This window comes from Humulus lupulus, chromosome X (genome assembly GCF_963169125.1).
Source record: "Humulus lupulus chromosome X, drHumLupu1.1, whole genome shotgun sequence".
In the NCBI taxonomy this organism is placed as follows: domain Eukaryota; kingdom Viridiplantae; phylum Streptophyta; class Magnoliopsida; order Rosales; family Cannabaceae; genus Humulus; species Humulus lupulus.
Window position 1 is genome coordinate 26,621,258 of NC_084802.1, and position 27,344 is coordinate 26,648,601.

Here is a 27,344-nt window from a genome sequence, read left to right on the forward strand (position 1 = left end):
AACACATAAATATAAAGGCTAAAATGGCTAAAATGTCAAAATATATTTCTTTCCTTTTCAATTTTAACTCAAATACCAAACAAAGGAGATAAAGAAATTTTATTTCCTCTCTTTCTACCAAATAAGTGGGTGATAAAATACGTTCTTTTCTTTCTTTCACTTTTTCTATCCATTTTCTTTTCTCCCTACCAAACACAGGCTTAGTGTAAAAAGTTATTCTCTATAAAGCTAATCTTTATAGCTAGCTTCTCTAAAGCAAAATGTTGCCAACCAAAGCCTACTACCACTATTATTATCTATTTATTTCTGTTTCTTTCCTTTGGCATGACCACTTGAATGAATTGATATCAAAATAACATGGAAGAAATGTATTCTTTGTGGATAATAAAAACAATATTCCCCCGAAGAAAAGATCAAACAAATCATTTGAGAAAAGTCCCCTACACACACAATTCAAAAGCAGTGGGCTCAATCAGTTTTCAATGATACCTAAAAGACAAGAAATAATAATGCAGTGGGACTCGATTACATCAATGATGCCTATAAGTCAAGATGAAATAAAGTCGTGGTGCTCATATAAACCAATAAATATATGTATTGTTTATTTTCATTTTCTTATATGTACTATTACCATCTCAAACTAAGACATTACTCAAAACATACTTGCCTGCTTTATCTCACCTTCTAAAACAACAATGGCCGAAGGAGTTTTATTCAATGTTGCTGAAAGTCTTGTTGAGATGTTGCTTTCAGCAGTATTCGAAGAGGTTGGAGTGCTTTACTGTATGAAGGGCGAGGTTCAGAAACTTGTTGATACGACAAACATAGTTAAAGGTGTACTTCTCGATGCAGAACAGAAGATGGCTGTCGATAATAGTGTCAAAGCTTGGCTCAAACAGCTTGGAGATGCATTTTTTGTTGCTGATGACTTGGTGGACAAGTTTCATACAAAAGCTATGCAACGTAGAGTGATGTCTGGGAATAAATTCACCAGGCAGGTACGTGTTTTCTTCTCCAGCTCTAATCAGCTAGTTTTTCGTATTAAGATGGGTCATCAGATTAAAGATATAAGAGAAAAACTAGATGATATAAGAGTCAATAAGAGTTTTCAGTTGAATGATCGTCTAGAAGAAACAATAGTTGCCGGTGGAAGTCGTATGAGGGAGACCTGCTCATATGTGGATGAAGGGGAAGTTATTGGGAGAGAGGATGAAAAGAAGGAAATTATTCGATTATTGGTGGAAATGGAGTTTGAAGAGGATGTGTCTTTCGTTCCAATATTAGGTATTGGAGGGTTAGGAAAAACCACACTAGCTCAATATGTTTTCAATGACGAGAAAGTCCAAAAACATTTTGAACCAAAAATGTGGGTGTGTGTTTCTGATGTTTTTGATGTGAAATTACTAGTTGCAAAAATTATAACGTCTGATTCTTATAACAATCTTGAAAACCTTCAGTTGGAACAATTACAGAATCAACTTAGAGCTAAGCTAAGTGGAAAGAAATACCTCCTTGTGTTGGATGATGTGTGGAATGAGGATGGTGAAAAATGGTGCATGTTAGAGATGATGTTGAAGTGTGGAGGAAGGGGTAGTAGAGTCTTAGTAACCACTCGCAGTGAAATGGTTGCTAGGATAACTAAGAGTCAGACAATTTTGCCATTGGAAGTAAAAGGTTTGAGCAAAGATATGTCTTGGTACTTGTTCAAGAGAATGGCATTCGAGAAAGAACAAGAGCCGGTTGAGGGTTCAAAAATAATGGAGCTAGGAATGGAGGTTGTAGAAAAGTGCAAGGGAGTTCCTTTGGCCATAAGGACAATAGGAAGATTATTGCAGTCAAGGCTATGGCAGTCTCAAAACCCGGAAAAGGAGTTATCGTGGTTTCTGAATAGTGAACTTGCAAAAATAGATCAAAATGAAAATGATATCTTACCCACCCTCATGCTAAGTTATAATCATCTCCCTTCACATTTGAAGCATTGCTTTGCTTACTGTAGATTGTTTCCAAAAGATTATAAAATTGAAGTGAGGGAGTTGATACAACTATGGATGGCCCAAGGATTTACAAAATGCTCTCATCACAAAAATCAGTGTCTTGAAGATATTGGTTATGAGTATTTTATAAATCTACTTTGGAGATCTTTTTTTCAAGAACCAATAAGGAATGAGTTTGGTGACATAATATCATGCAAAATGCATGACCTCATGCATGATCTTGCTATTTTGGTGGCAGGATCAGATAGTGTCATAATCAATCAAAATACTAAAATCTCTGGCGAAAAAAGTCTCCATGTGTCATTAGTTGATTTTGATTTCGAACTAGAAACCAACAATTCACGTCAGAATTTAGATTTATTTTCTCAACAAAAAAGACTTCGAACTTTTCTTTCACATAACTGTAAAGAGTTGAGCTTCTCCAAACTTCAGAACTATTTGTTCAAGTTTAAGTGCCTACGAGCTTTGAGTCTTTCTCGCATGGACATTGAGGTGTTGCCAAAGAATTTGTGTGAATTGGAACATTTGAGATATCTTAATCTTTCTTATAATTCTAAATTAAAAATGCTTCCAAGCTCTTTGGTAAGATTACAGAATTTGCAGACTCTGAATCTCTCATATTGTTCTTATCTCTTTAGATTACCTCAAAACATGAAGAAATTGGTCAACTTAAGGCATCTTATGATTCAAGGGTGTCGTAGGTTGACTGAGATGCCCCCTGAATTTGGGTATATGCCTTCCCTTCACACATTAGATAGATTTGTTGTATCTGAGTCGAGTGGGTTTCAAGAACTGAGCAACCTTATTAACAACTTACAGCAAGGAGGCTTAAGTATTCAAAGACTGAGACACACAACAAACTATGTTGCATCGAAATCCACGGCACCAACTTTAAAGCGAGTCATTTGTGAAGGGAAGCATAATCTTCAATGGTTGAGGTTATTGTGGGAAGAAGTTGATGAGAGTAATGATAATAAGGTGGAAATTTATGAGTTTGCACTTGAGGGTTTGCAGCCACCTTCCAGTCTACAAGTGTTGGTAGTGTGGAAATTTATGGGTGTGAGATTGGGAGGTTGGCTTTCTTCATTGGATAACCTTGTTCGATTGGAGTTAATCAGATGTAAGAAGTGTCAATATCTCCCAAAATTAGATCATTTGGCTTGTCTCAAGGAACTTAAGATTGTGGATGTTGAAGCTGAGTACATGTGCTCCTCAGCCGAAGATGAAGACTTTGATGATGCCGACTTGTTCTTTCCATCCCTGGTGAGTCTTTGTATTGAAAAATGTCCAAATCTCAAGTGGTGGTGGTGGTGGAAGAGGGAATTAGATTGGAATGAGATTAGATCATTTCCTCGTCTTTCCAATCTAGAAATATTCAAGTGTCCTAACCTCGCATCAATGCCCTTGTTTCCATGTATTGAAAGTGTTGAACTCAAAGAAAGTAGCTCAAAGCCATTAGAAGAAACGTGGAAAATGATAAGGGGAATAAGGAACATTCATGGGAACATTTCATTCCTCAAGTCTATCAGGATCGAAAGCTGCCGTGATTTGACATCAATCCTAGAAGGGATTGGGAACCTCCCTTCCCTTAATACTATCTATGTACGTGACTGCCCCAATTTGACATCAATTCCTGACAACTTAAGCAATTGTGTATCAAAATCTATTAGCGGATGCCCCAAGTTGGCACAAACATACCGTGATTGAAGTTTTTCTATTGTGCATGTGCATGTGAGTTTATCTCTCCTTTTATTTATTTATTTAATGTTTTTTTTTATTTCAATATTCAATATCTAACTTTTATTGTTGTTGTGTGCTGTGATGTGATGTGATGTGATGGTGATACTACTCAGACGTTGGTGATTAAATATGTGGATAGATATGCTGCACCCTCCTCACAGAGTGGATTGAAGCATGTTACATACAACCATCAAAGCTAACAATCTAGCTAGTCAGTCTTCATCCTTTTTTGTTCATATATAATAATTATGGATTTATTCTAGTGTTTTCGTTTAATTATTTATCTTTACTACAGGAAAAGATTGGCCTTGGCAACACCATGAAAGAATATTTGATTGCCTCAATTTGACATCAGCGCTAGAACTTCTCTTGAGTTTATCATTATCAATATATTTGATTGCTCCAATTGACATCACTGCTAGAAGAGATTGAAAACTTTCCTTGCCTTAAGTCTTTCAAGATAAATGAGTGTCCCAATTTGACATCACTGTTAGAGGGGAGTGAACCTTCCTCTCCTTAAGTCTACTGTAATAGAAAACGTTGTCCCAATTTGACAACATTTTCAAGCAACTAAGCAGTTTGAAGCATGTTTTTATTATCGATTGTCCCAAGTTTGTAACAAAGATAATATAATTGAAGTTTCCCCCTAATTGTACATGTGAGTTTATCTGTCTTAGCTCCCTTTTATTTTTTATTAATGTATTCATGCAATCTGGAATTGTTTCTCTCATGTCATTTCTTTTTCTTTTTATATAGTACGTTGTGTTCTTCAACCCTCAAATTCTTTTGTTCTTTAGACTAAGCTTTAGTTTTATCTATTGCTTATGTTGGTGGTTTTAACCAGAAACAAGATCAAAGAAGAACTAAAACTCTGGGAGGGCTGCATTGAAGTAATTATTAGGAAACCTATGACAGGCCAGGGAGTGAGTGGTAAATCGTTTTTCAATTCGATTCTTCATTTTACCTTTACTAGATTGCTTACAATAAACTTGGAAATAATCCTTACCTAGACTCCATTGGACTTATTTGCATAGTTGTAATATGTGGTTATTATTAGGTTGTTTATAGACTTACAATAGCTGCATATCTTTTGAAATGATATTATCTTATCTTTATTTTTTCAGTTTGTGAAGTGATCAACATTGCAGTGTGATGAATCAAGTTTTTTTTTTTTTAAAGAAAAGCCAGTTGAAGGATGAATCTCCATGGATTGGTCATCTGAGCATCAATTGTAACTTTGACTTCAACTAAAAAGCTGAACATGGCAGGTGTTATTTTCCTTCTGAGCTAATTAATAGTCACTTTTACATTTGTATAATTTGTATATTCAAGTAAATATAATTACAGTGGATTTACAGAGGGTAGAACGGGCACTTTTATGAGTATCCAATCCCTGTTGCTGTTTTGTTTAGTCACTATAGAGTTTGTCTTTTATGTAGAAAAAATGCTGGCTTGTTGATCACACTACATGACAACTATTTGGGATCAATAATTATCAATCACATATGATTCATTTGTATATTAACCTTGTTTTTTTTTTTTTCTATATGATAAAATCTTCTAATATACTATTTTACTTTCTACTCTGTTTCAGGACTATGATAATGCTTGCTTGGGTTTCAAAGACTGCTTCATGAATATAAAAGAGTAAAACATACATATAGTTCCACTTTTTTTTTGGAGAGTTCATTAAAAAAAATCTTGATAGTCTTTAGTTATTACAGCATTATTCTTATTATTAGATTGTGTGATTCTTGCTTTTATTTTTAATTTGGTTTTAGATTTCATTGTTCATTAGAGAGGTCATCATGGATTCTAGAACACAACAAAGAAAAATACTAGTGAGCATACTTGATAACTATACATTATTCATTGAACTATATTCTAAATTATAGCTGTAAATATGGGTCGGCCGAGCCCATAGGCATGACCCATGTCGTGTCGTGATTCGTGTCGTATCGGGCAAGTCCACTTTTTTTATTCGGGCCCATTTTATTATTGCAAAAAAATGTGAGGATGGAGAATTGAAACCCCCACGTCATTTTTAACATTCAATGGACTAACCACAAATTCAAATACATTTCTTTGTTCAAATTATAGTTTGAGATATTTTTATATATTTTTCAACAATACTTTACACAAAATTATATCAAAGATAATTATTAGAATTTGAATACCTACTAATAAATATTAAAAAATTTAACTCAAAAAAATTAAAAACAAATTAATATAATTATAAAATTATAAACATAGAGAAAAATAATAGACTTTTATTATCATATTAATTTACATATAATTGACAAATAAAAATTTAGTATCATTATTAATATCAATATATCGGGCTTTTTATCGTGTCGTGCCTTCGGGTTTGTCGTATTGTGTTGTGCTCAGGCCTATATCGTGTCTTGCCGTGCCAATATTCAATTCGTGTCGTGCCTAGCCCGAGCCCATACTTTTTCATGCCATGTCGTGCTCATACTAAAACGTCCAAACCGTATTTACAGCTCTATTCTAAATCATCTATTAGGGCATGAATTCAATACAACAATCATGCTACTGCTTATTTTTATGTTAAGAAATTTAAACATGATTTACATATATGTTGTTATAATAATTTTGATGAAAAGCTAAATAGTATTGTTGTTTATGGTGACACTAATTAGAATTTTACTTTGTGTACTGAGATGTTGGTGATAAATATGTAGATGCACGTGGATGTGCTCTTCCTCACAAAGTGAACATGTCACTTACAGGCCCATTCTTACAAAACTGGGCTTTCCCGACACCCAACCACGACAGTCAACTCTGTTGACTGTCGTAATTGCTTAGCGCGACTCTACGCCGACAGTTAAAAACTGTAGGCATAGAAACCAATGCCGACAGTTAATAAATGTCACAGTTGCTTTTGACCGTCGATATTGACCCTAATGCCGACAGTTGATTCGATACAAATGCCGATAGTTAAAAACTGTTGTAGTTGACCCCCAACACTGACAGTTAATTCGAGACCAATGCCGACAATTAAAATTTTTCATTGATCTCAACGCCGACAATTAATAAAACTTCAATATTATAAAATGCCATCAAAATTCTAATAAAAAAAATCTAAAAATATAATTAATAAATAATTTAATTTTAAAAACAAACTAAATTTTTTAAAATATATATTTATGAAAATTATATATATTTATTAAAAACTTTCAAAACAAATTTTTTTTCTTCTAAATTTTTCATATTATTAACTTTTATTATAATTACAACATATATCTTTTTTTTTTTTTTTTTTTTTTTTTTTACAATAGTGGATTATAAGTTTATTGGAAAAATATTATGATAGGTAATAAGGTAAAAAAGCGGTAAAGTAATATAAGAATTGAAATTATTGGCGGGCCCAAATTTTTTTATGCGGCAAGCTAAAAAAGTAAAACTAAATGCTTTATTTTTCCTAACCCTTCTCTTTCCCCATTGTTTCTCTGGTCAACTAGTTCACTTTTCACTCTTAGTCGCTCCTTCCTCTCTCTAGCGCAAAGGACGAAGGCACATTCATTTGGTTGGGTTTGTCACCTCTCTTCTCTCTAAGCAGAATGGTCTATCTCAGGTTTGCACTATTTTAAACTCCAGTTGATATGTGTGGAATTTCAGTCATTTATTATAATAGAAAGTGTTCAACTATTTCATCCTCGAAACTTGACCTAAATACCCAAATTATTGTTCCTATAGTCTCTCTTAACGTGATTTTTTTAATATAAATATTCATTTATGATTTTTAATATTTTAGGTTATGGTTCTGAAGGATTGTAATCTTTGTTTCTACTGGGTAATGAGACTTTTATTTTATTTGTGCATTAATTTTATTCTTAGCCTCCATCTTTTCTGCCCCACAATATTATCCCCAAAGTTTAATATTTATTATTATTATTTTATAGAGTTCCTATTTTTTGTGGTTGTAGTGGTGGTGATGATGATGTTTTGTGTTTGTTGTTTCTGGTGGTGAATGTCGATGATGGTGGTTGAATTGGTGGTGTGATATTGAAGACTCTTTATTGTTGTATCAAATAGTAGAAGACTTACGTGCCCATTGACAGGTGAGTTTTGTGTCGTATTTCTCTTTTTATTTATTTATTTGCTAACTACTTATATATATAATAATCTGAATTATTTCTGTTGTCTAGTTGAGAAAGGCTTTAGGGTAACTAAGGATTTCATGATTCAAGGAGGGGACATTGAAAAGGAAGTGTAAGTAAGATTAATTGATTTGGATGAACAGAGTGATGATATGAGATTCTCACTTTTCGATTGAACACCTCTTGTAAGAGATCTTATCTGTTATTTTGAGAGTTTGTTTTGTATCATATCTTTATGCTAGTTTTTTCTTTTCTTTTCATCATTTAGTGCTCATCAAAGAAAGATTTTCATTGTGGGAGGTCAAACTTTCATTAAAGAAAACAGAGACAATATTTTGTTGACTAATGATTTAAGTTGTTTAGAATTAAATTGTTGTTGCTGAACTATAACAAAGGAAAATATGTTCTTCAATGTCAGCAACAAGTTTCCTTCCATTTCTATTTTAATATCAAATGAGATTCATGATGCTTACTCTAATATTTATTTTATTTTTTATTTGTGTAAGTGCAACATATCAGTCTGGTGATTGTTTCATGGTAAACTAAAGATCGAGAGATAAAAAAATAAAATAATTGGGAATAAATTTATATGAATCTTAAATGATTTTTACTAGAAGTTACTAGTTAGAGTAGAAATTAAGGAAAATGTCTACCTACTTTGTTATGGTAAATTGATTGATTAGGAGTGAGTTCTTTTTTTTGAAGCATTATAATTTTGGCATATTTTTTTGGTAATTTTTGTATGATTTTTGATTGACAAAGGACTAACAGAGTTTGGGGAAAAATCTGACTTTCTATTCTCTATTCAAAGCATTTAATGTCTGAAGAATTCTCTATGCTATTTTTATTTTTTTTCTCTTTCTATAATTGAGTGTTTTTTTTATGCAAATCAGGTGTTTGCGAAAATGCCTACTAAAGATGGACACTTGTGATCATACCTCTTGTGAGTAACTTTAGCTTGTGTATCTTATTGATTATTTTTTCTTTGAAATCTCTCTAATTTCTGTCATCAAGCTTATAAAATGTTTTATTGATTTCATGTGATTAGCTGATTATTATATGGTTTACTTAGGTAAACTTCCTGTGTTTAAAATACAGGAAGTTTATTTGGGTGGTTTCTTGGCAGTGGATATAGTTTCATAGTTAAGTTTATGGGCTTTTCTTTTTGTGTCACTACTCAACGAGCTCTTTTATTTACATAAAGTTATATATAAGAGATTTTTTTTCTTCATAAATATGGCTTTTTAGCCATTAATATGTAAAAATATGGTAATTAAACTTTTCTTAGTTTGTATGGACAAATTTAATTAAAAAAAATCAGATTATGAGAAAAAATATAGCATAATAATGATTTTTTACAAAAATATGGCATAATAATGATATTTTTACAAAAATATGGGAAAAAAACCCCATAGAAGGAAATACAAGTTTTCAAAAGCCATAAAATAATACTTGTAAAAAAAAGTCATATTTTTTAAAACTTTATTAAAAAACCTATATAAAATATATTTTTCACTATATATAATACCTAGAGTTGGTGATTATGGTGTAAGGACATGTGTGAAGAAGAGGAACGCAATGGGTTCAATAAATGCTTTTGGTGTTCATTTATGATATTCTCTTTCATAGCTTTTTCTAATGCGTTTATATGTATGTGTATAAATTTCTTGTTGCAGTAGCTTGCATATATATTAACCTTTTCACTGACAATAGGAAAAATTACTGCCTATCAGCGATATTTACACTGTTTAAGCAAATTTAATTATATATAGTGAAAAGTTAAATGTTTAAGGCTTTCGGTATATCCATATTTCTAGAATGTGTAGTGTTTTTTATTTAACATGAATATAAAGAATTTGTTTATTGCTTTCTTAAAAAATATTGTTACATTGTAGACATTTATATATGCTTTGCTTACAGGCCACTCCTTGACATTCTTCCCCGAGTTCCTTTCACTAGGTTGCATTTCTTTTAGGGATTTTTTTTTTTTTTTTTTAACTTTGTAGTCAAATTACTTTGTATTTTATGTAGAATAATAAGTTTAACTGCTCAATAGAATCTGTTGGATGAAACACAAGAAGTTTTTTCTTCGATAGATAATGATGTTAGGAGCTCCAATTCTTCAATAGTGGTATTAATATAATTTCAAGTCACATGGTACATTTTTGCTAAGGATTGAACATCTATTTATATTTTATAACTAATTGTACAACAATATCAGAACTGTTGTATGAACGTTCTTACCACAGTTTAAAACTGTGGTACCACATCAATTGTTTAGTAGTGTGAAGTAGGTTCTGGGATTATAATTGTGTGCTGCGGTGATAATGAAAAGTTAAAAATTTGCATGTATTAGTGAAGTAGGTTATGAGAATTTTGTGTATTGCCGTGATATATGGATGAAAACCTCTGTATTGTTTGATTTGTTTGTGTTGATTGTGATAGATAGCTAGATTAGTAAATTAGAGGATATGCTGTCCGATTTTCTATTTGATTTACTTTTATACTTTAATGTTTTCTCTTCAAAATTTTAATGACAATACTCCTATAAATGATATCACAATTAATGAATATGTTGTCACACTTGGACTGAGACATTGGTAGCAAGAGAGTTATGTAAAAATTGTGAGTAAACTTATTTATTTATACTACAATAAAAATCTAGTTATAATTTTTAATGTTTGGTGTATTATAATGTGATTTTTCATGTTTCAGGGATGATTTTAGAAAGAAATTCATGACAGCCAATCCTTACTTTGGAAAGACTATTGGTGACGAGGGTGAGTACAAGGACAAGAAGAATAAATATATGTTGTTTGACAATGAATTTAGTATTTTATTTTATTTGTAATTTTTATTAGAGTAAAGGATTCTTTTTTGGGTGGTTAATTATTTACTTTGTAAATATAGTTATATATTTTTTAAGGTCAAGACGATTATGTTTATAAACAAGACTATATGATTTTTTAGTCAAGTAGTAGTGTTATATTTGTTTCGAAATTTGTTTGATTAGATTTGTAAATACTTTGTATACGTTTTGTTATTTTAATCTACAATTTTTTAGATTTGTATATAAATGTTTCATTTAAATAATAATTTTTAATTTAAAATAAAAATAAATAAATTTTTTGCAAGCAACGACGACATCTAATAACTGTCGGCGTTGTCAGCAACAACGACACCTAATAACTGTTGGTGTTGCTAGCAATAACGACACCTAATAACTGTCAGCATTGCCCTACAACAGCAATAGTTTTTAACTGTTGGCGTTGCAAGCAACAGTAACACCTAATAACTGTTGGCGTTGCTAGCAATAGCGACACCTAATAACTGTCAGCGTTGCCTGCAACAGCGAAAATTTTTAACTATCGGCGTAGCTACCCTTACGCCAGTATAGGCAAATATGACAGTTAGTCGACTGTCGTCGTTGCTCAATAGCGACAGTTAAAAACTATCGGGAAAGCTCATTTTTGTAGTAGTGGCCATAACCCGTCACAGCTAGCTAGTGGGTCTTCATCTTATTTTGGTTGATAACAGTAATTATGTTTTTAGTTGTTGAATATGGTGCTTGTATTCGCTGATGATTGTATTGGCTTTTGCCATAATTTTGTTTCGGGTCTTTAACGTTGTTCTTGGATTTCTTTAGTTTTTTACTTTTGAGCCGAGTTCGTTGACCTCACAAATGTCTTATCTAAGAAAAGTAGATTCACTAGTAGTCTAATTGTATAGATTCTGATTTGGTTGTCAATTTGAGTTTGTATTACTCATCAATGGCTTAATTAGCCTATTTGGGTTATCTCTTATTGAGGTTTTTATTAGCAGTTCAAGTTATTCCAACCTATATTGAACTTTGTCCATGTTAACTATTAATGATGTAACAACGCTCTATTCTATTCTCTTTGTAAAAACGGTACTCAGTTTATATTTATTAGAAAAATACCACTTTTGAGAAAAGTTCAGTAGGGTCTTGTGAAAACATGTAATTTAGACCCAATTGTTTAAAATAAAATGTAGTATCTTCACGCGGTTTTAAAAATAAAGATAAAGTCACATTATATCATAATAAATAAAACATAAATTATAAAATAAAAGTCCACAAATATTTTTGGTATTTGTCTAGATCGTTCAATCGCTCATGGATACCCCACAACATACATGTTTAGACGTTGGAACTCCCCACATCACAATGTGTACTAAGAAGAAACCCTATTGACTACCTGAAATGGTGGAAAGTAAGGGGGTGAGCTAAAAGTCCAATAAGGAAGTACAAACAAGAAAAGAAAACACAACATACAAAAACATAAGCGACATATTTCATAAATTCTTAACATATTTTTCTTATAGTAATTATTATCAACATAAGTCATATGAAAACATAACTATAATAATATAAGTCATAATCATAATCATAATCATAAACATAAGATTATATAAAACATAAGCATAATCACACAACATATGATCCTGACACCCATGCTGTCCATGTCATATCCTGTGAAAACATAATCATAACAATATAAGTCATAATCATAATCATAACATAAGATTATATAAAACAAAAGCATAATCATACATCAAGTGATCATGGCACCCCTATTGTCCATGTCACATCATATAGTTTATGAGGTAACCATTAAAAGCATAAACTGATATAAATCATCCTCTATGAGGTAAACAATAACTCTGGTACTCGAATAACCACGGCGCGTCTGCCCTATGAGTTACGTCACATCCTTAGTAACTTCTTTGTTGTGTCGCATTCAACACGCTAACAACCTACTGCTCTTCATACAACATACAAGCACATATACAAGTAGCTTATCTCATAACATAATAGCTCATTCATCTCATAACATAATAGCTTATACCTTTCATAACATCATTCATAGAAATTCTAGCTAAATTCCTTACCTCAAGTCCAAGCAAAAGAAAAATAAATAGCGGTGTGCTTCACAATGAGCTTAGAATCACAACTAAACATTCGTCTCAATATCAAGTAAGACTACGCATGCCCAAAAAACACACCCCACGTGTGCATGGGCCATGCACACGTGGCATAGGTTACTTCAAAAAAATCATACATAAAATCATATAAGAATAATTCTCAATCCTACTATCGTAATCTCAACGAATGCCTAACAATTAATGTTCACTCAATTAAAAGACATACTTTGAACGTAAAACTAAACTTGCATGCGACATGCGTACGTGGAGATATTTTTAAAACATGCGTAGAAGTTGGTAGATTTTAGTCCCTTTAATTTTTAGAAATGGTGTAAGATTTTATGAAACAAAAATATTTTACTAACTTGACTTATATCGCAGGGCTATAATAAAATCGTACTCAAAATATAACCAAAAGAATTATTTAACTTTAGTTGTCATTTATCAAGTATTAATCCCATTTGCCATCTTAAATTAAAATAAGATAAAATAAAAAGTATAGTAACCCTGTTTCTATTTCTTTTCTCACAAAATAATTAATTTTCCAAAATTAGTTATTAGTAAATAATTTAACATAATTATTTAAGATAAAACAATCTTTGGTACTCACTCCCTTTACCAAACGTTTAAATAATATAATTGCATATGTGACTTTGTTAAATTAGAAATATCTCAAGGTTACCACATTTTCATAATTATCATAATTTTTTAATTAAGTTGGAAAAAGTTTCTTTTATACCATCATTTACTCAAATAACAATACTTAGTCTCATAAAATAATGTCATTTAGTTAAATATCTTACAAATAAAAATTGCACTATTTTAATTAAAATATTCCATATTTAAAATGCTGTACCCCAAAAATACGAGCAGAACCATTCAACACGGGGTACAGCTGGCACACATGCATATGAAGAAAGAAAGATGTAGACTCTAGAGTGAGCAGCTCGAGACAAACTTGAGAACTTACGACAACCAGATAGTCTCCAGATCGCCTCTTGTGCAAACAATTTAGTTCGAGACATGCATCACCCAGATCGCCTTCTTGAAGCTCTGAATGCGACCTAGGACAGTTTAGATTAGTCGTACGACATCCAACTCGTTGTTTCCTGGTCATGACGCACAGTGAAGGATCCCAAAAGACTCGGAGATTCTTTATACGCCTCATAAAGGACCAGTTTTTATTACACATTTATTACTCGAGATAACGGATGTAAATTCGATATGCAATCGTATCCTTGTGTAAAGAGGAAGTTACCCAAATTTATTATTTACCATATTTATGTATGTGGTTTCCCAAAGCTGTCCAAGAGAACCCTCTATAAATACCACGGGAATGGACAAAAAAAGGAACCGACTCTTTGTATACTAAAACTCTGCTAAACTTTTCATCAATAATTTCTTCAAGAGCTCTAAATAGATCAATAAGATAGACTCGTGGACTAGGTGGATTTTAATCACTGAACCACGTAAAAGCGTGTGAGTGTTTGTGATATTCTTTATTTGTTCAATTACTGTTTAGTAAATCCTAATATCTCTATTATCGAATTTCTTAATCCACTGTTGGCGAAAATCCACGGCAATCGATTGGTGCTTTCATTGAAAGCATATTAGGCTTGATTCCCCATGCAAAATTCATCTCACAATCACTATGGTGGTCACCCGATTGATGCGTGATAACGAAACTAATCAGTCTGAAGATTAGGGAGGCCATCATATGTCTGTTCTCACTGGAGAAGGAGTGTTCATGCAACAACGTCCTGGGAAACAATATGTAGAACAAGACGACGCTGGAAGTTCGGTTTCATGGCCGCAAAATCTAAATCTGGGGTACTTGATGGTCATCGAGATGGAAAAGGCCCAGCTAAGAAGTCACTTTTCTCGGGCCAATAGGCAGATTGAGGAAATTTTGGCTCAGTTACCCCCCCCTGCAACCAATGTTAATATCGGAAGGAGGCAAAGTGGGTCCCATTGGTCCCACAGGGATAATCAACCTAACATCAGTCGATCTATTAGGACAACAACCTCGAGTATTGTACCCTCTAAACGGATTCCACGAGATGCCCAACTTGCCAATCCTTGTAGAATTCATCATTCAACTCACACTCATAGAAGTCAACCTGGTCAAACAAGGTGAGCTGAGACCAATTCGAGGAGAAGGGACATCACAGCAAACCCGCTCGTGCCTCGGCCAAAAGCTTCAACACGGAGAGATCAATCTACACGACCTCCAACTCCAGAAATTGGAGTGGACCAAGGGTGAGCTAATCTAATGTATCCCGATGGAACGAGGATAGCTTCCTCAATAAGGCATCCTCCATCACAAATTTGCCATCCAACACCACCTCGCCCACAGAGGAATACTTCAGCACGGGGGTTAGTAGGACAAATCCTCCCCCCTTAGAAGACATTTATGTCCCACCGTCTCGTGCTAACAATCTCGGACCTTGATCCCAACCACGAGGTGTAAGCTTCACAGAAGGAATCTACTGGATAGAGAGACAGCGTGGAGGCATGTATGAGAATGACCTGAGGAATCACTTGAGCTCCACGTGAAACCTTCGCTCCGACTTGCATTCCGACCTTCGTGATCATTAAAACTCGCAAAGAGGATATCTAGCTCACCACGATGACTTGAGTTACACTCAGGCCAGAGAAGATCCATCCATCGTACGTGACCGTGGGAATGTCCCACCTAACCAAGCTCAAGCTTGGAGGGACAGTAACCCATCGAATGCGTACAACAGGATGGGAGCTGATAATCAAATCCAAAATAACCTAGAGACAATTGATTCAACCCTCGAGCGGCTAGCCCTAATGGAGGAGCAGATGAAAAGACTCTTGTCTGGAAAAAGCATGGATGATTGTGATTCTAATGAGGAACTCGAGCCTTTCGCTACCCACATTGCGGCAGCGCCGTATCCTGTTGGCTTCATGATGCTGACCATGCTCGCATATGATGGAAACACCAACTTGTCTAATAAGCTCGAGATCTTCAATATGTTGATGATGACCCACAATGTCAGGTTCGACCTAAGGTGTATCTTATTCCCAGCGATGCTGACTGGACCATCTGGGTTATGGTTCAATAAATACAAGAAACATTCAATCACCTCCTAGAAGAAACTATCTTCAAAGTTTAAGAGGCAGTTTCGAGTTGTGAAGGAAGTCCGTGTTGAGGTTGATTCATTGGCCAACATCAAACAACAGCCTGATGGGTTTCTAAAGGCATATCTGAACTGGTTTACCAATGTAGCAGCATGAGCCAGATACACTGATGACAACTCCAAGCTCATGGCTATGAGGACAGGGATTATAAAAGGAGGTGATCTATGGAAAAAAACTCCAGGGAAAATGAGTTAAAAGTGTAGATGAATTCCTGGCTCGAGCTCAAGAATGGATAAACCTGGAAGAGGCACAATTTTCCATCGTGGGAACCAGCCAAACCCCTATTCATCCTGCTAGAACAGTAACGGATGTTGCAGCTGTGACTCAGCCTGCTACCCAATCTTCCAGAGACAGGGATTACAAGAGGAGGTGATCTATGGAAAAAACTCCAGGGAAAATGACTTAAAAATGTAGATGAATTCCTAGCTCGAGCTCAAGAATGGATAAACCTGGAAGAGGCACAATCTGCCATCGCAGGAACCAGCCAAACCCCTATTCATCCGGCAAGAACAGTAACAGATGTTGCAGCTACGACTCAGCCTGCCACCCAGAATAATATGGCAGGAGCTAATAAGTGAAAGGGGAATGGTGAGGGCGACCAGAATGGCGCTAAAAAGAATAAACCTGGAGAAAATTACAAGTCCATCTACACCGCCTATACCGACCTGGCAGATACGCGATATCGTATCTTTTTGGAAAACTCTAGTCGCCTTGCATGGAAGAAATCAGAGCCAATGAGGCACCAAAGGGCGAAAAGAGACCCATCCAAATTCTGCCGATTCCATAACAACATCGTCCATAACACTAATGATTGCGTCAGCCAAAAGATGAGATCGAGACTCTCATCTGGGTCGGACCGTTAGCCGAGTATGCTCAAAACAGAGTAGCTCCCACTCAGCGAGCGAGACAGAATATTCAACCAGCTTGGGAAAATCTGGTGAATCAGCCCCAGGCTCAGCCAGATCAGGGGAACCAGATCGTCCCTCCTCCAATAGAAGGGAGGGACATAGCCACTATTGCCGGAGGACCTCATCTGGCAGGCACGAGCAGTGGGGCCCAGAAGAGGTACATACAGGAGCTAAAAACCCACAATGGCATTGAGTTCATCTCGGAGCAAAGGTTATCAAAACAACAGTGATTGGAGATGCAACCAATCATTTTCCAGTTCTGGCATAATGATCCGCTAGTGATAACCATTCATCTCGCCAATCGGAGAGTACAGAGGATACTAATTCATAATGGGAGCTCTGTAAACGTGTTATTCAGGCCCACCCTAGAAAATATGGGGCTATCCGTAGCCAACCTTAAGGCGACCTCGATGACCTTATTCTGATTTTTTGGGGAAGGTACAACAGCCATAAGGACAATCGTTCTTGTGGTGACACTAGGAGATGAAGCACGAGCTATTGCTAAAATGCTCGAGTTCATTGTAATTGATTGCCCGGTTGCATACAACATGATCTTGGGTAGACCCGCACTGATGTCTTTTGAAGCCATCACCTTGATCTGACATTTAGCAATGAAATTCCCTTCGACTCCAGGGATATGTACTGTAAGAGGAGACCAGCTCACTGCTAGAGAATGCTACAACATTTCTATGAAAGGAAAATCATGACCTGGGTAGCAAGCAATGATCATCAGTGAAGGGAATGAGGAACCTAGGGCAATGGAAATTTTCCATGAGGTGGAAGAACCTCAGGATGAAGATCATGAGGTCGCCCAACAAGATGACATCGATCCGAGATTAGGCAAAGACAAGTTTGAGCTCCAAGAAATTTAGGAGCTCGAGGAAAACAATATCAACTCAAAAGTACCTTCAAAGGTTGTGAAGATTGGAAAGAATCTTGGAACTGAAAGGAAGAAGGAGTTGGTCGAGCTTCTGAGAAATAACCTGGACATCTTCGCTTGGTCTCACGAAGATATGGTGGGAATCCATCCAAATGCTATAATGCATACTTTGAATCTAAAGAAGAATATGCATGCAAATGTATTGAAACGAAGGCTTTTGGGGAAAGAGCGATCAGAAGTTCTAGAAGAGGAAGTATCTCGCCAACTTAAGTGTGGGTTCATAAGGGAAGCTAAATCTGACTTGGATTTCTAACTCTGTTTTGGTCCCAAAACCCAATGAAAAGTGGAGAACTTGCATTGATTTCTCCGACCTCAACAAGGCCTGTCCTAAGGATTGTTTCCCACTACCTAGAATTGATCAGTTGGTAGACGCGGAAGCTGGTCACGAGCTCATGTATTTCATGGACGAGTATTTTGGATATAACTAGATCGCGATGAACCCTACAAACATGGAGTGTAACGCCCTGGATAGCCAAGACCGTTACACTGTGTATTTTAAATAGTGTTAGACTCGCTAAATGAGTCATTTGGCCATAACCTTGTAACTAAACATTATTAATGGTTTAGGGTTAAATATTTTAGTCAAAATGTATAACCATTTTATTAAAATATTTATGTTCATACATGGGATCCCAAAATAACATTTAAAAAGGTAATTATAGTCCACAAATTTCAACTAGCCGACCTAAGCGGCAAAATGGGGTTTGACCCTTGTTGCTCTGAGAAACCTCGGTCGTGGTGGTCAAGCAGCCGCATATGTATACATCGCCACTGAAGCTTTCCAACTCATGGCTGGTCCAACTTCCCTTTCCCCTTACTTGCACCACATAGCACCCGTGAGCCAGGGCTCAGCAAGAAAACTCAAACATGCTCATAAGCAGTAAATAATATATCATAGAATCATAATGTAATGCCCCGAATTCTCCGATGTATTTAACGGCGTGAACAGTAGGCCGGGAGGGCCGTACTTGCTTAATTATGTTATTAAATGATTGAATGCATGTATATATTGATTATATTATGATATGATGTGAAATGTATGCATGTGAGTCCATATTTGCAATTACAGGGGTGTGATGGTAATTTGACCCGTTGAGGGTAAATTGATTATTTGTTCACATGTTGGTGATATATCTTGAGACCACATTATGATGTGGGTTTGTTCGAGCTATTTGGCATGAGACGATCAAGGAATGTTAAATATTAGTTTGGTCATAACGGGTTTAAGCTCAGGGCTCGGGGTGAGTCTCGGGGTGTTTTAATGATTAGAATGTTACCGGGTATTAAAGGGTAACGGGAGGTGAAATATTGGAGTTTGAGGATATTGAGATTAGCGGGAAAAGGGAAGCGTTAATTATGATTAACGGCGTAGGTGGAAAATGTCAAAATTTCCCTTGAGTGGTTTTAGAAGCTTTATTATGCCTAGGGGTATAATGGTCTTTTGGTATTTGGATATATATGATGTATGGATGGCTGTGAAATAGAACCCAAAACAGAGTTTGCTTCATCTTCTCCTTCCCGTACATTCATCTCCATAGTTTCTCTTCTTTGGAATTTTGAGCTCAAGTGTGGAGCTAAGCTAGGAAATCAAGGGGCTAAGGTTGTGGTTTTAGTTCAGTCATTGGAGAGGGTTCAATACCAAGTTTGAGGTAAGCTTTGATCATTACTTTTCTGGTTTTGCCTTGTTTTAATGATAAGTTTCAGCTTGTGTTTTTATGGAGGATTGTTGGAATTGATGGAGGTTTTAGGGGGTTGTCTTGGGTTATGATGAGGGAGAGTTTTGAGTGTTGTTTAGGGGTTTAAATGGGTGTTTGAGAGAGGTTTGGGTGGTGTTTAAGTTGGGTTTGAAGGGTTGGTTCTAAGTGAAATCGTAGAGGAAGAAAAACAGGGGTTTTGGCTGAACTGGGCGTTGCGCCGCGGCATGGACAGGGTGAGCAGCGGCCCTTGGGAGCTGCTGGGTTTAGGCGCCTCTATCTGAGGGGCGGGCCGCGGCATGGCCAAGGAGGGCCACGGCCCTTAAGGCATTTTTGGCCAAAGTGAGCTTTTTAGCATGGGGATGCAATCCTAAGGCCTCGGGATTGAACCTACTACCCGGTTGAGTAGTGTTTGAGGTCCCGGAGGTTAGGTTTTGGTTTGGGAACCTTTTATTATTCATTTTATTGATGGAATCCCATAATTTGGTTATGACCAGGTAATCGCTAAAGGACCAAAAGGTCGATCGTTCTCAGGGTCACCCTTTTATTTGTTCTAGCTCGGAACCCGAGGTAAGAAAACTGCACCCCAAGTGTGACATGCATGGATATTTGTGAGGCATGTTGGTTAGGTAATATGGACATGGATTGAACATGGAATGCTTGGCATATGTTGTTCGCTTGTGCATAGCACTGACTGATTAGTCAGGTTTGGAAAAAGTGCTAGTATCAACTGTGAAGTTGTGACTGATTAGTCAGGTTCGGCAGTGGTACTGGGCACTGGTCACGATGCACTGACTTGTCAGTCAGAATTGGCAAAGGTGTTAGTGTCAGCTGTGAAGCTGTGACTTATTAGTCAGGTTTGGCGGTGACACTGGACACTGGTCACTTAGCGTTGACTTATTAGTCAAGGATGGACTTAGCGTGGTTCACACTAGCCAATAGAGATTAGATCTAATCGATTATTAGCATTGAATGACTCAAGGAGCATTAATGCCTGACCGAACCTGAGGGTCGATGAACAAACAGAACTTGGAGGCTAGTGGCTTACTTAACAGCCACTCTCCCGCTAGAAAAGAGAGCTTGGAGGCTAGTGGCTTACTTAACAGCCACTCTCCCGCTAAAATCATGTGAAGCTCATTTGCTTGTTGAAAGCTTTATGTTCAGTATGATTATAATGATAATCATTTGATAATGTTTATGAGAAATGTTATGTTTTCTTGCTGGGCTTTGGCTCATGGGTGCTATGTGGTGCAGGCAAAGGGAAAGAAAAGCTCACCTAGCCTTGAGTGGAGAGCTGATGTGGTGGTGTGTACATATGCGGCCGCTTGACCACCACGGTCAAGGTGTTCTCAGAGGAACTAGGGGGTTTACCCTACTTTTGCCGCTTATGTCGGCGGAATTGTAAATTTAAAACTGTAATGACCATTTTGAACTGGGAACCACTTGTAAATGTTTTGTTTAGCTCTGCAGAGCAGTTTGTAATAAAATCTCCATTTCCTTTTTATTGGTTTTGTACCTTAACCTGTTAATTACACTTAGAGCACGTTTTTGACCAAAGAACTCAGGTAACGAGTCAAATTTCTGGTCCACCGTTCACCGTAACTGTTCTGGGGTAGCCAGGGCGTTACACATAATAAGCATGCCTAGTAGTTATAACCCTACTCATGCATGCATTCTATGCAAATAAGTGACCACAGCGTCACACCGGGGCCCATTGCCCTAAATACATGATTAATGAATCATACCGGGGCCTAGCCCTAGGATATGGGACTGATAAGTCACCCCAGGGTCCATTGCCCTATCCTCTGCATAACCAGCCTTGGTGCTGGCCCAGTGTACCTAGCACTTAATTTTCCACGACCATTGGGTCAAACAAGTGTATGATACGCTCCTAATTAGGCCTAACCACAACGACTAGCACTCAACACACTATTGCTGCCCTTGAATTATAAGTCAATGCTTTCTCAATCAGATAATGCGAACAAGCATACATTATATAGAAAATATCTAGATACAGAGGATTCAACATGCTTAATCAAACAATCACATGCATAATCATAATCATGCACATTTCCAGGGGCCCAAGCCCTAATCAAGTATATATTCGACAACTGGGCCAAGCCATAATCACGCACATCACATATTGGGTGTAGTTTTCTTACCTTAGGTCCGAGTGCAATGTTATTAAGAACGACCCTCGAGCATGATCATGGTTCCAATCCCCTAGCGATAACCTAATCACAACCATAATATATAATCATGTCAATAACGATCGAATAAAGACTTCTGGATCGAGTCCTAGCCTCTAGAATGTCGAATTCTACTAAATTGGGTAGTAGAATCGATCCTGAGCCCTTAGGTTTGAGTTCCTACACTCAAAACCCTCCCGGGGCTCAAAATCCCTTCAAGCGTCGCGACCCAAAACAAAAGAGTCGCGGCCAGCCCCAAGTCAGAGAGCCCAAGAGCTCTCTTCTGGAACACACGTGCTGCGCCGCGCCACTACAAGTGTTGCGAATCAAATGGGCTTTCAGCACTTGCTTCTCCATGCGTTCATGAGAGCCACGATGCCCCAAGAACAAGGTTGCTGCTCGACATGAAAACTCATAATTTTCCCTATTTTCTTCAAGCCAAAACCCACCAAAAACCTATCCAAACATAGCTAAATCCCAAAAGTAAGGTTCCCAATAAACTTAGCAGCTCAAAACCATCAAAACCCAAGCTAAAACTTGGCCAAAACCTCATCAAACCTCCAAATTCAAATTGAGTTTAAAAAACTCAGCCAAAAACCAGAGAAACACAAAGATTTATGGCTAGAAATTGTTACCTCTGTTGCCTCAATCGATGCTAAGCTTTTCCCCAAGCAATCCTGAGCCTAAGCTAGCTTCGAATCCTCTAGATCGCAAGAATTCTCAATCAATCGAGAGAGAGAGAGAGAGAGAGAGAGAGAGAGAGTAGCACCTCTGTTTTTCTGTGTTGTTTGGTTATGAGAGGTTACTTAGAGTTCAAGTAACTCTATGTGAATCCCAAGGGCTCGAGGTACCTTAAAACTTCCCCAAGGGTAAAATGGTCAAAATCCCCATAACTCCCTCCTAATCTCACTAACTCCGAATATATCCTCAAATATTCATCCCATTACCCAATATACCGGTAATGTATTAAATACCCAAAATACCTATTGACTCACCCCGAGTCGAGTATTGATCCCGTTGTGACTTTCTCGCTAAATTGCTCCTTAGGATTACCTCATGTCGAGTAACCCAAATAGATCCACATAATAATGTGGTCCCACATATATCACATATACTCCAAATATACCCGTAATTGGCCAAATTACGAAAATTACCTTTCTGATAAGAAACGGGCCGACATGCACATTTAATACACCTAAACATGTCATATTATAATATAACTCACATAATCATATAATGATACACATATATATCACATAAACACATATTTCATAATTAATTCACATAATTTTCCATCCTGGCCCCTTAATCAAGGCCATAAGCCTTATTAGGTAATTTGGGAAGTTACAAAGAGCACACTAGCTTCATGATTGAGCATAATGTATACTGCTACACAGTTATGACATTCGGACTGAAGAATGCTGGTGCAACTTACCAGCAGCTAGTCAAAAAAATGTTCGTCAACCATATCGGGAAAAACATGGAAGTGTATGTCGATGATATGCTCGTTAAATCAAAGACTGCTAGTAACCATGTTTCCAACCTGGAGGAATGTTTAAGTGCACTAAAGAAGTATGACATGAAGTTACATCCCCAGAAGTGCACCTTCAGGGTTTCCTCGAGAAAGTTTTTGGGCTTCATAGTCGCCTAGGTCGCGTAAAGAAGTACAAAGCTTAATTGGAAAGGTGGCGGCCTTAAACTTTTTCGTTTCAAAATCCACTAACAAATGTCTTCCATTCTATAACCTACTCAGAGGAAACAAAAAATTTTCATGGAACGAAGAGTGCGAACAAGTGTTTTAGCATCTAAAAACCCATCTGGCTAAACCCCCTATATTATCAAAACTAGTAGCAAGGGAATGTTTATTCTTATACCTAGCTGAGACAGAAAGCATGGTCAGCGTCGTACTAGTTTGAGAAGAAATTGGGCGCAGAAAATGGTATACTACGTGAGTAAAAGGCTTATCAGAGCTGAAACCAAATACCCTTTAATAGAATAACTCGTGTTCTGCTTGATCTTGGATTCGAGAAGGCTCAGGTTGTATTTCTAGTCCCACATCACCCATGTCTTAACCGATCAACCTTTAAGGCATGTCTTGCAAAAGCCTGAAGCATCAAGATGTTTGCTCAAATGGGCCATCTAACTCAGTCAGTTTGAGATATTATATAAGCCTCAAATTGCAATCAAAGGTCAAGCACTTACTGATTTTGTGGCAGAATGCACGAGTTTCCAAGATGAGCCAATGGCGGAACCAGTGCAAGAATTGTGGAAACTCTTTGTTGATGGATCATTTAATGAGAATGGATCTAGAGCTGGTATAATTTTGATCTCACCTGAAGGACATCAATTCCATACTGCTCTGAGGTTTGGTTTTGAAGCATCCAATAATGAAGCAGAGTACGGGGCTCTATTTACCGGAGTACGAGTGGCAAAAGAACTGAAAGCAAAGGCAATTCAATGTTACAGTGATTTCCAGCTCATAGTTAATCAGATATTGAGGGAATATCAAGCTCGAGAGATCAAAATGGTGGCTTATCTAGCTAAGGTTAAAGTTGAGTTGTCTGAGTTTGAGTTTTATTCCATCGAGCAGGTCCCCTACAAGCTGAATTTGAATGCCGGTGCTTTAGGTCGACTTGCCAGCACCAGAGAGGCATATACATTAAACGTAGTCCCTGTGGATTTCTTAGAACAACCTAGCATAACAGAAAATTCAGTTGAGGTCAGAGTGATTAACACAAAACTGACCTGGATAACCCCCGTAATAGAATATCTCACGTTCAGCAAGCTACCAAGTGACCAAAAAGACGCAAGAAAATTGTTTTACCAAGTTCCACATTATGTCATGGTTGATGGTGCTCTTTACTGATGAGGGCATTCGCTACCCCTCCTACAGTGTGTTCTCCCTGAGGAAGCACAAACTATCCTACACGAGATACATGAAGGCTTTTGTGGAGGCCACGCTGGGGGGGGAAAACCTGGCTCTAAAGATATTGAGGCAGGGCTATTTTTGGTCTACAATTAAAAAGGACGCGGCCACATATGTTCAAAAGTGTGATAAGTGCCAAATATTTTCCATGATTGCTCAAGCAACACCCATGGAGCTAACAATGATTTCATCGCCCTGGCCATTCGCAGTGTGAGGGATCGACCTGATTGGTTCACTACTAGCTGGAAAAGGAGGAGTTCGCTATGCAGTTGTCGTCATTGACTACTTTACAAAATGGGTCGAGGCTGAGCCTCTGGCGACCATAACCTCGAAGAAAGTCTTGGATTTTGTTGTGAAGAACATCGTATGTCGTTTTGGGCTCCCGAAGAAGATCCTGTCTGATAATGGAACTCAATTCGATAGTGATCTTTTCACAAGTTTTTGCGAGAAGTACGACATAACCAAGAGTTTTTCTTCAGTGGTGTATCCACAAGCTAATGGGCAGGTCGAGGCTGTAAATAAAACCCTAAAGGCGAGTTTAAAGAAACAACTAGGCGAAGCTAAGAGATTATGGCCGGAGCAACTCCCGCAAGTACTTTGGGCCTACAGGACCTCACATCACACCTCCACAAGACACACTCCCTTCTCTTTAACCTTTAGAAGTGAGGCTATGATCCCAATCGAGGCACTAGTGACGTCACATATGCATAAAACCTTCGATCAGGATTGAAACCACGACTTGCTCAATGCATCTCTGGACTTGATCGAGGAAAAATGGGAGGAGTCACAGCTACAACTCGCCCATTCTCAGCAGAAAATTACCTGATACTTTAACTCGAAAGTAACTCGAGTTTGGTGACTTAGTGCTCCGAAGGGTATTATTAGCCAACAAAGATCCTAAAGACGGTGTATTAGGACTGAACTAGGAAGGACCCTACCAAATCATGGAATTTTTATGAGAAGGAACCTTCAAACTAGCTTGGTTAAATGGAGAATTGGTCCCTCGAACATGGAATGCTCTGCACCTCAAAACATACTACCAATAATAGGACAAATTTGTTAAATTTTTATGTCTTAAGCAATATCTTTCTTATAAGGCTTATTTATGAAAGTCAACGTTATTTTTCAAGAATTTGAGTAATATAAGGTTACCCTGTGATTTAGACGAGGTACCAAAGTTTCCATATTTTGTAATGTATCTCAATCTTACTTTGTAAAAGTGACCTAGAATACTTACAAATTCTAATCGCTTAGGGGGCATATAGCCATCTATAATCTTTGAAATATGCAGGCAACATTTGTTAAAATTTTCAACTTAGAATTTGGAAAATTGATTGCTCTGCGGCTTTTTAAAGCTCGAGTTCTCAAGGAAATTCCAAATATAAACTAAGTGAAGAAAAATTTAAAGAAAAACAATTCGTAGATTTTAACTAGGTGCAAGAATCCTAGATATAACCAGGTCCAAAGGCATGTTTCAATAGGTATAACGCTATTAGGCAACCTAAAATCCTAGATATGACCAGGTCCAAAGGCTTGTTTCAACAGGTATAACGCTATTAAGCTATAAAACCCTGGTCCTAACCAGGTACGAGACCTAAATGATAATAGGTAGGCTATTAAGAAATAAAAACCTAGTCCTAACCAGGTACACTTCCTAAATACTAACATATAGTTGTTAAGTAAAAACTTAAGCCTGGCTGAACCAGGCTCGAACCAGGAGTATAAAATCAACTCGAAAGTATCCTCAGAAAAGAAGACAACCTTGAGCTGTGATCGAGGATAACTTCGAACTCTGTTCGCTGTTAGTAGAAAGAAAACCTCACATTCTGATCACTATCATTAAAAAGGAAAACTTGAAAAATGATCGCCCACCAGTTGGAGGAGTAACCTTCAACTTTGTTCCTACAGAGAGAAGTCTACTAACCTATAGAGTCTCAGAATTTTACTTAGCTAGATAGTAGTAGTAGTAGTAGCTTACTATTTTTTTTTTAGTTTTCATGGTTATTTGTTAAAGCCGGGATTTAGTCGGAAACTCATAAAGATAGTTATGGATTTTATAAGTTTAGCCTATAGTTTAGAAATATTAATTTTAACATAAGGTTTGATTAATATAGTTGGTCCTAGAAATATTATTTATTATAACCTAAGGTCTAGATAGAATAATTAAGAATGTGACACTTGTCACATGTATGTTTATTTAAGGATTTTAGATGAATAAATTAATCAAGGATAAACCTAGCAAGTCTAGAACCTTCCCTCAACTGTTAGGATCGCGTTTTACTCAGTCAAAGTGGTTTAAACAAATCCAAGTGTGTTGAAAGTGTGCAAAAACGTGTTTGATATATCAGCGTATTCCGATATATCGCGGCTATAGGGGTCGATATATTTCCTATGATTGATACAGAAAACACGTCGACTTCACATGAACGAAACCATGGAGGCTCAGAATTATGGGGTGGGGTTATGGGGTAGGCGATATATCGGCTCCACGTGCATGTTTGAAAATTTGTGGAATCCGAGCTAGAAACAGCCCTCAACAACTTGGACTTGCTCTTGAACGATTTTGACCGAGTTCTGGGCATCTATTAAGCAGAAAATTCAAATTTTATTCAATTATTTATTCATTTCAAAAGGAGTTAGTTTCACTCCTTGAAATCTATAAATAGGGCCTTTCACTCAGCCATTTGCTTCATCATTCAAGCATTTTTCAGAGCCTC

General features: G+C 36.8%; 1 protein-coding gene and 1 long non-coding RNA gene across 5 annotated transcripts; both read left to right on the top strand.

Moving 5' to 3' along the window:
• The first annotated feature begins 632 nt into the window (after positions 1–632).
• LOC133803464 (putative disease resistance protein RGA3) lies at positions 633–5,688 on the top strand. Of its 4 annotated transcripts, XR_009877972.1 has the most exons (4): positions 633–3,725; positions 3,848–3,945; positions 4,914–5,002; positions 5,329–5,688. XR_009877972.1 is itself a non-coding variant. In XM_062241517.1 (2 exons), the coding sequence occupies exon 1, from the start codon at positions 696–698 to the stop codon at positions 3,699–3,701; it is 3,006 nt and encodes a 1,001-aa protein (XP_062097501.1). In that variant the 5' UTR covers positions 633–695; the 3' UTR covers positions 3,702–3,725; positions 3,848–3,946. The 4 variants fall into 4 exon arrangements, 1 of the variants encoding a protein (XP_062097501.1); XR_009877970.1 differs by lacking the exons at positions 4,914–5,002; positions 5,329–5,688 and adding an exon at positions 4,030–4,392; XR_009877971.1 differs by lacking the exons at positions 4,914–5,002; positions 5,329–5,688 and adding an exon at positions 4,030–4,392 and having other exon boundaries at positions 633–3,719.
• Positions 5,689–7,182: 1,494 nt separating this feature from the next.
• On the top strand, positions 7,183–10,935 carry LOC133805040 (uncharacterized). Its single transcript, XR_009878773.1, has 5 exons — positions 7,183–7,332; positions 7,513–7,551; positions 7,685–7,819; positions 8,752–8,801; positions 10,574–10,935. It is a non-coding gene; the product is annotated as an uncharacterized LOC133805040 (long non-coding RNA).
• The last annotated feature ends 16,409 nt before the right edge of the window (positions 10,936–27,344 follow it).

What these genes read in the sequence shown, in the direction of transcription:
- LOC133803464 (XM_062241517.1), top strand. Translation starts at nt 696, where the DNA reads ATGGCCGAAGGAGTTTTATTCAATGTTGCTGAAAGTCTTGTTGAGATG.